Source organism: Pyxicephalus adspersus, chromosome 1, assembly GCF_032062135.1.
Source record: "Pyxicephalus adspersus chromosome 1, UCB_Pads_2.0, whole genome shotgun sequence".
Taxonomy (NCBI): Eukaryota; Metazoa; Chordata; class Amphibia; order Anura; family Pyxicephalidae; genus Pyxicephalus; species Pyxicephalus adspersus.
Window position 1 is genome coordinate 37,624,141 of NC_092858.1, and position 10,110 is coordinate 37,634,250.

Here is a 10,110-nt window from a genome sequence, read left to right on the forward strand (position 1 = left end):
ATTGTCAAACAATGTTGTATGACAATCAGATTGCTCTGTAACACGTGTTTCTTTTTTTAGCTACCCCGAACCTGGTTCGGGGTAAACGATTGTAGCAAGTTTTCTTAACCCGAACCAGGCTCGGGCTAACCGCCCAGGTGGTTAATGGGGTTTTATTAGATTTTCATGGTATAATAAAAGTCATATGATACAAACAATATAAATAAAAGCAACACTCAACAACAATAGGGAATATGATAACACTGATCTATAATAACACTATTCAAACTAAATATCCTAAAAGCTTTAAAAAGCATATATATCATTAAATCATGAACAATGTAGTGAAGATAAAAGGAGGGTGAGGGGAAAAAAATGGTTCAATAAACGTTCTCATTTTTATATATAAATATAATACACAAAATACAAAATATAAAACATCATAGGTAGTTCCGGGTCAAGACATTGCCTGAAATAAGGATGGAGTATGTAACTGAGAAGAAGGAGGTAAGGCATCGACCCAAAATTCCCAGCATACTAACAATCATTGTTACTGCTATGAGAATGAGACTATGAATAACTAGTACCCAAAATTGGTGGGGTTAATACCCAGACTAAGCAATGTTAGTGCAGAAGAGGGTCTAATTAAACATCCTGTAACTTTAGAGATAAGAGAAAAAATTCAATTTGTTATTATTACCAACAAAAATCCAAAAACTACACAGATATTTACAGTCCTAGTCCTTAAATAAAATTTAATATGGCATAAACCAAATCTTTTGTCAGGACTGATGCACTGCATGAAATAGGAGTTTTCTAAAACTTCCATGTCATTAGAGAACCTGGCAGTTTGTCCAGACATAAAAGTGTGTGCATATTATGTCTGTTTAAAGGGAAAAAAAACAGAATTTTCTTTTCTTTTACTTTTCTTAAAGAGGTTGTGAACGACATGTCTAATTTCAATATTCTATGAATAAATGTAAGGTATTACATAAACTGGTGCTTTACTGTTAACTAGCATGTGTGGAACTATGCTATCTAAGGAACTATCAATAAGTGCTTTTTTCCAGAATTATATATTGTTAAGCAGAGAAATGTAGCCAGTCAGATGGCTTTCTTGAATTGCACATTCTTTACCTTTTCAGGGTGATTTCATATATCTTTTTAGCAATAAAGCCAAAATCATACCCCACTAGGCATCCTTGTTGTTTTGGCCAGTCAAGGATGCCCCTTTGCCAAGAGCTTGTCAGGTCGCTGACACTAAACATATTTCACAAAAGACAAGTTGCACATTTCAAAGCCACAATTCAACTGTCCCCCTGACATTGTTTAGTTATCTGCCATGCCAGATCCTCTACGACCAACAGATACTGACTGCTTTAATTTATTTTGGGAAGTATGTAGCAGAGACCTCTACCTTATGCTTCCTTCTGTATAGAACTGGCCACATTGTACAGTGCTCAAATCACTAGTGGTTGTTTTCATTGATGGTTATTGAGCATGTGTACTTGGCTTAACCTTTTAAACCATGTGAGACATAGGGTGTGACTTTTTGTGAACCATGTCTTTTTAGCAGCATCTGCCCTTATTACAGCTCATCCAACTAAGCTCCCCCATCAGTCACCAGTGAAGAACATTGTGTTGGGTGTAATAATTACAATTATCCAGAGAAATCTTCTTACAAATTATTATGTAACCTGTTTAAGTGAAGAAACCAGTATTAGATAAATAATTTTATTGTCAATGTAGAACTCAACCTGAACATTTTATAGCCAATTATTGTTTTATCCATACACTCTGAATTCTATTGATAACCTGCTTTTTTTCTGCTCTTTTTGTGGCTTTGTCACTGTTTACGTTTTCTCTTTCCCAACAGAATAGGTTCCAAGGTGCCATCTTTGATTTAATTACCCAACAAGCATTTGATATAATCATCATGATTCTCATCTGTCTGAACATGGTCACCATGATGGTGGAAACGGATGATCAAACTGAATATGCAGAGAATGTCCTGTACTGGGTTAATGTAGTTTTTATTGTCTTTTTTACCTCGGAATGTGTGTTGAAGCTGTGTGCACTGAGACATTACTATTTTACCATCGGATGGAATATTTTTGACTTTGTTGTGGTAATTCTTTCTATTGTTGGTAAGTGTGCAATTTTTGATAATATTAGGCTAAACATCAATAGCTGGAAAAAAATTCAACATTTACATTAGGAAAACAATTCCCATTCCCATTCCCATTCCCATTCTTTTTTCGTTGCATTTAGCTTCTCTGCAAGCACTCTAGAGACCAGAATGTAAACCAGAATACATTTCCATTAGCTTCAATAGCATTTAAATTCAGCTACAAAATCCATCCAAATGCTGGGGTTTCATTTGAGCTAACTGTCAGCAAAACAGAGAAAAAATCGACCAATACTAGTTAGGGTGATCATTTAATAATAGTCACAAGTCATTTTATTTCTAAACGTCACAGCAAAAAAACACGTTTTTTTTTTTAGGAATAAAGGACATATCCCAAACTGACACACCTTTTATTTCCGCTCAGTCTAGCTGCACTAATGACATGAATTTGTAACAATTTGTAAAACTTGTGCAGTCGTACACTTAGATATTAAAAAAAATACCTGTGGTAATTTTATTCTTTTAACTCTAAAGTATATATTGGGCCTGATTTATTATAGCTCTCCCAGACTGGAGAAAATAGAATCTAGGTGATCTAGCAAACATATAAATTTTGTAATTTTTTTTTAATAATTTGCTATTAATTGGATAATGTTTTCAGTCCTGGACCAGATCCATTCCAGGTTTGCTGAAGTTCTACCAATTTATTTTTTTTTCATGTTAGAAACTATTTGTGATCCTACAAAAGCCAAAAGATTGGGTCCTCCCCTTACATGATCAGTCAATCTTAGGACCCTACCTCTTTAATGATTGACCTCTTATGCTACTGCATGATATCCTTTACCATTTCTAAGGTTTTCCCAATTTATTATTTCACATATATAACATACATGTACAAAATATACAGTAGACCATACATCACAAATTTGTACAATGTCCACCGACCAACTTCCCATTGGTCATGTTACTTAAAGCCCGACATTCATTTTTCTTATATACAGTCCCTAAGAAGTGAGACCAAAGGCTTTTTAAGCCAATCTCAAATTCTGTTTAAAACCTTAAATAATACAAATAACCTTTTGAATGTACTGTTTTAATGGGGGATAATCTAAAAATAAATAATTTAGATACTTCTTATATAAATAAATATTCTGCCAGTGATTTTGTTCTGTCTGCATGTAAATGTTTTCCACTAGTTTTTTAGGTTTTATGATAACCTTAAAATAGACACATTTTTTAAAGCATTAATCTTAATCTAGAAAATTGTCTATAGTGTATAATGGATTACGCAAATGGTGTTGGCTTCCATCACTTGTATCTAGAGATCAAACAATGAAGTTTCTATCCCCCACAATCATATGTTAACTTTGCTAACTTTTTACATCTTCTATCCCAGAACACCAGGGATTATCAACTGAATATTTTACTCCTTCTTCCCAATAGGCCAGAAAAAAAGTTTATATATGTGGGGGTCACACATGTGCTTATCATTGTGTGTGAGCCCTAATGATATCAGTAATCACCTGGAAAAGGAGCATTATAGGACAATACAATCCTTAAACAGTTAACAAATGAAGCATTTGTGAACACAAAATCCACCTAGTTTATTGAATGTTCTTTAAAACAATCCCCAGGGGCCAGATCCATTCCAGGTTTGCTGGATCACCCAGCTTCACTGATGAAAGTGTATTCTCTCCAGCCTTGGAGAACTTTATCAAATCAGGACCAGTGTCTCAATGGAAAGTTTCTCAGTTGAACCTATTTAGGGCATGCTCAGAAGATATTCCATCCATTCTGTCAATGGGGTTTATTGGAAATTCTTCCAAAAGAAGGATTGAGGAGGCTTCTAGTGATATCTGTGGAACATGGATGTAATAAATTAAGGAATAGATATTAATATTATTCAAAGGATATCTTTAATCAAGTAATTGATATCATTTTAGAAATGTATTTAATTGGCTAGATTTCAATCAATTCCTTCCTCTGTATAAACCCTAACGCTGCTTCTAAAAATAGGTTAAGAAAAAGATTAAGCAGAACGCAAGTGAGTTTCAACATTTAAAATCCATGTTTAAAGAAAACAACTTTTTACATACAGTTTTTTGTTCCACAGTTTGCTATGTACTAAGTGATACACTTTCTTCCCTAGGTATGTTCCTGGCTGATTTGATTGAAAAGTACTTTGTGTCTCCCACACTCTTCAGAGTCATACGTTTGGCTCGCATTGGCCGTATACTTCGTCTCATTAAAGGAGCCAAAGGAATTCGAACCCTGCTTTTTGCCTTAATGATGTCATTGCCGGCCTTGTTTAATATCGGCCTGCTGTTATTTCTCGTTATGTTTATATTTTCGATATTTGGGATGTCGAACTTTGCTTACGTGAAGAAAGAAGCAGGCATAGATGATATGTTCAACTTTGAGACTTTTGGCAATAGCATGATTTGTTTATTTCAGATCACTACCTCTGCTGGCTGGGATGGCTTGTTATTACCCATCTTAAACCGACCCCCAGACTGTGATCCTAAAAAGGAGAATCCCGGAAGTCCGATGCAAGGTGATTGTGGAAACCCTTCTGTAGGGATATTTTTCTTTGTCAGCTATATCATAATTTCCTTTCTTATAGTGGTAAACATGTACATTGCTATAATCCTAGAAAATTTTAGCGTTGCCACAGAAGAGAGCGCAGATCCTCTAAGTGAGGATGACTTTGAAACATTTTATGAAATATGGGAGAAATTTGATCCCGATGCCACCCAATTTATTCAGTTTGATAAACTCACAGATTTCGCCGATGCCTTGGAGCATCCACTGAGAGTTCCCAAGCCAAACATTATTGAACTTATTGCTATGGATTTGCCTATGGTTAGTGGTGACAGAATCCATTGTTTAGATATCCTCTTTGCCTTCACCAAACGTGTGCTTGGAGAGAGTGGGGAGCTCGATATGTTGCGGCAGCAAATGGAAGAGCGCTTTGTAGCTTCCAACCCTTCAAAAGTGTCTTATGAGCCCATCACCACTACGCTCAGGCGCAAACAAGAGGACGTGTCAGCTGTGGTTATACAGCAGGCCTATAGACGCCATTTAACAAAGCGGGGTTTTGTTTGCAGAAAACCTTCCTCAACTAAAATGGAAAACGGAGGAACAAATATGGACAGAAAAGAAGGCACTCCTTCTACAGCATCACTGCCATCATATGACAGTGTAACAAAACCAGAAAAGGAAAAACAAGAAAGAATACAAGAAGCAATGAGAGAGAGATCGAAAAGACAAAAATCTGTCAGGGAATCCAAGTGTTGAAAATATGTTAATATTTCTCATTTGCAAGCAAAGATTGTTTACAAATTTAATAAGTATATCAATGCAGATCAGATGGAGACACTTATCTGAAGATCAATACCAAACAATCTGCTTATTATGACATTGTTGCATTTTAAGGCAGTGACCCACCACCTGGTTAAAGGACAAACACAAGAAAGTTGTACTGCATGTCTCCCATCAACCAATGCAACTTAGGAGAAGCGACCAGAGCTGCAAGGAATAATCCAATTCCAGGCAGGCAGATGGAGTTTATTTTCTCATATTATTCTGAAAAAAAAAATCAGAAAAAGCACCACTTAGGGATGTGAATATTCATGCAAAACTATATTTGCATTGTTACCTTAGTCAAGCAGCAAAACAACACAAAATAAAAAAAAAATAAAAAACCTGGGAAAAGTAAAAAAAACAATTTAACATTAAGCCCATGCCACATATTTGTCACAATTTATTTGATATAACTGCATAATTTTTCTACATGGGCTTCATGTGATTCGGGAGATGGGAAAATCGGGTTATTTTTCTGGCTAAAGGGCATTTGCTCTGGCCATTTCCAAAAAGAAAAAAAATTTTAAATAAATTGTGCTCGTTCAATGCATAGAAATGACTTGCATGATGGCATGCTGTGATCAGGAATCATGCATGAAGACTCATAAAACACAAAACATCAGTTCTCTGTCCACTGCAGTGGGATAGCCATAAGTTTGAGGCACTCCACTGAAAACTGAACACTATATCTGGAGGCAACTTAGTATATACCCTTCACCAATATTTACCAAATCTTCAAACTTTTACACGTCATGGTTAGGGATTAAAGCAAGACAGAACGATTTGTGTATGTTTATTAACGATTCTTTAAATAATATCACTTTTGCACATATTACAGACAAAATGAGAAAAAAAGAAACTAGTTGCTGCTTAAGGTTTCCTTTACTGGGGTACTATAAAAAATAGATATAAAAGACAAGAAAATAGCTAATATACTATGTCACTGTAAACCAAAATCTAGGGCTTATGAAATTCTGCTTTTTGTATTTTGAAATGTTTTTAGTCTCCATTCTACTGAGGGCATATTTTTAGAAGAGGCAAAGCTGCAATATTTAGAAAAGCCTTTAAATGACAAAGTAAAGATCATGGCACTGGGATGTGTTTTGTGCAATTAGCTTATACTTTTGTATAGGCAGTGTTTTCAGAAAAAGTTTTTGTTTCGCTTGGGACAATTCATAGCTTAGCACTTTAAATTGCATGTTTCATTTTGTCCTCAATTTTGAGTTGTGTTTTATTTTTTATTTGTTTTTCTATTTTTTTATTTTACAAAAAATGTATTTGCCATCATGTTTATAAGGGCAAATTTGACAAAAGTCAGAATAAAATGTAAAGATCAAATGACAGCGGGTTTTTAGGTCCTTAGGTTTAACAAACCTTTGTGAAATATAATCAATTCCAACACATTTTACAGGACACCGCTGAAGAAGATCGAAAAGACAAAAATCTGTCAGGGAATCCAAGTGTTGAAAATATGTTAATATTTCTCATTTGCAAGCAAAGATTGTTTACAAATTTAATAAGTATATCAATGCAGATCAGATGGAGACACTTATCTGAAGATCAATACCAAACAATCTGCTTATTATGACATTGTTGCATTTTAAGGCAGTGACCCACCACCTGGTTAAAGGACAAACACAAGAAAGTTGTACTGCATGTCTCCCATCAACCAATGCAACTTAGGAGAAGCGACCAGAGCTGCAAGGAATAATCCAATTCCAGGCAGGCAGATGGAGTTTATTTTCTCATATTATTCTGAAAAAAAAAATCAGAAAAAGCACCACTTAGGGATGTGAATATTCATGCAAAACTATATTTGCATTGTTACCTTAGTCAAGCAGCAAAACAACACAAAATAAAAAAAAAATAAAAAACCTGGGAAAAGTAAAAAAAACAATTTAACATTAAGCCCATGCCACATATTTGTCACAATTTATTTGATATAACTGCATAATTTTTCTACATGGGCTTCATGTGATTCGGGAGATGGGAAAATCGGGTTATTTTTCTGGCTAAAGGGCATTTGCTCTGGCCATTTCCAAAAAGAAAAAAAAATTTAAATAAATTGTGCTCGTTCAATGCATAGAAATGACTTGCATGATGGCATGCTGTGATCAGGAATCATGCATGAAGACTCATAAAACACAAAACATCAGTTCTCTGTCCACTGCAGTGGGATAGCCATAAGTTTGAGGCACTCCACTGAAAACTGAACACTATATCTGGAGGCAACTTAGTATATACCCTTCACCAATATTTACCAAATCTTCAAACTTTTACACGTCATGGTTAGGGATTAAAGCAAGACAGAACGATTTGTGTATGTTTATTAACGATTCTTTAAATAATATCACTTTTGCACATATTACAGACAAAATGAGAAAAAAAGAAACTAGTTGCTGCTTAAGGTTTCCTTTACTGGGGTACTATAAAAAATAGATATAAAAGACAAGAAAATAGCTAATATACTATGTCACTGTAAACCAAAATCTAGGGCTTATGAAATTCTGCTTTTTGTATTTTGAAATGTTTTTAGTCTCCATTCTACTGAGGGCATATTTTTAGAAGAGGCAAAGCTGCAATATTTAGAAAAGCCTTTAAATGACAAAGTAAAGATCATGGCACTGGGATGTGTTTTGTGCAATTAGCTTATACTTTTGTATAGGCAGTGTTTTCAGAAAAAGTTTTTGTTTCGCTTGGGACAATTCATAGCTTAGCACTTTAAATTGCATGTTTCATTTTGTCCTCAATTTTGACTTGTGTTTTATTTCTTATTTGTTTTTCTATTTTTTTATTTTACAAAAAATGTATTTGCCATCATGTTTATAAGGGCAAATTTGACAAAAGTCAGAATAAAATGTAAAGATCAAATGACAGCGGGTTTTTAGGTCCTTAGGTTTAACAAACCTTTGTGAAATATAATCAATTCCAACACATTTTACAGGACACCGCTGAAGACATTTTTGCACAACTTTTTTCTTCATCTTGTTAGTTGTGTGTTTTTATGTTATACAAGTATTACCAGTGACGTAAGAATGTCCAGAAAGGCCATAAATTTAAGATTATGTTATTTGAATGTTTTGCCATGAAATGCTGTCAGTATATCATTCATATATTAGTTCTCAAGCATTATATTTTATTTTGTGTTTTGTTTAATATTTCTTTTTAGGTATTGTTTAAGACCTGGCTGGTGCTGCAGTAACATTATGCAAAACATGAAAGCTTGCTGTGTTCTGTATTTTATTAGCTGATGCTGCTGCAAATGCTACAGAATCATGTGTAAATGTGGTTGAAGAAGAAAGCATTTTTTTTTAGTGTGGACCAAATTATATTTTATTAACACACAGGATGCATGAAATATCATACTATACACTTATTTGTTGGTTGGTGACTCATTTTCTGTTGGAACCCACTTTTACATTTCCAGCCATACCTCTGTGCCAAGAGAAACACTTCCTAGTCTCTTTCAAATGCAGTGGCATATGTGAGCATTAAAAAAAGGAAAATCTGAAGAAGGAACAGTTTCTAACTTCTTAGTGTGTTTCTATTTATTTATTTCCATTTACAGCAAAATAGGATGTATTATATATCAACTCCATTCATGTGTACAGGCTATGTTGTAAACAGCACAAAAAGCTGAAAAAAGTGTGGTTCAACTTTTTAAGAGGATATTATAAATGCTGTAAAATAATCATTTTATTTTATTGACTTTTTTTGTAAATACGGAAAATATGACAAATTAAACAAAATAGCTTCTGGCGTACACCATTGTCATCTTTATCGTTTATTTTTTAACTATTTTTGTAAAATGCCAGAATGCTTTAGTGTGAACTGTATATTTCGGGTGATAATACTCCAAGAATAATACAAGTTGTCAATGCTCATTCTAGTGTGCAATAAATACTGACCACTTCTATGCAACATTTGGCTAACCTTCATGCTGTGACAAGCCAAGTTGTTTTTTATATATTGCCACTTGCAACCAATTGCTGAGGCTGGTGATATCACAAAGCTACAATGTTTATGGTTTCTAACTTTTTTTCATTAAAAGAACAGTCCGCCCAAACCAGATATTTCAATTGTAATTTGGCAGAGGTAAGCTGAATCAAACAATGGCTTCTTAGGTCTCTAAAGTTCTGTTGCTATGAAATCTGATGACCTGCCACAGCAATAAGCATCAATCATTATTAGGGCAAGCAGGAAAATGTAATTCCTGTTATGTTCTTTATAAATCCTGCTTTTTATTCCCGATTTCTGCAGAATGGGAAAGTAGAACTGAAGTCACTCAAAAATTTGCTTTGGATTGCTTTGCTCTGTAAATGCTAGTTACTGGCAAAATGTGTCCACACACAATGTGTATTTCATGGCACAGCTGGTGTGTAAAATTGGATGACTAAACAATATATGGGAAAATATAAAGAAGGGTTAACTTTTAAAATTGCAGAAACATGAAAAATAAAAACATTTTTATTTGCATTTAGGTGCATTGTTAATGCATCTTCAGCATTCTTAAATGTAAAACCTCAACCTAAAGGTTTTGTGTATATATATATATATATATATATATATATATATATATATATATATGAATATTCAATATTGTTGAATTATGATGCACAGAGAACTCACATCCAGAGTCC

At 34.1% G+C, this 10,110-nt stretch overlaps 1 protein-coding gene across 5 annotated transcripts in view; it reads left to right on the forward strand.

Annotated features, from left to right (window-relative positions):
• Positions 1 to 6,889, forward strand: part of SCN8A (sodium voltage-gated channel alpha subunit 8) — an 82,338-nt gene extending 75,449 nt beyond the window's left edge. For all 5 annotated transcript variants that reach the window (XM_072406889.1, XM_072406912.1, XM_072406904.1 and 2 more), the window contains 2 exons: positions 1,856 to 2,126; positions 4,257 to 6,889. In XM_072406889.1, coding sequence (XP_072262990.1) covers positions 1,856 to 2,126; positions 4,257 to 5,404 — 1,419 coding nt within the window. In that variant the 3' untranslated portion in view covers positions 5,405 to 6,889. The remainder of the gene's footprint in view (positions 1 to 1,855; positions 2,127 to 4,256) is intronic.
• Positions 6,890 to 10,110: the final 3,221 nt, after the last annotated feature.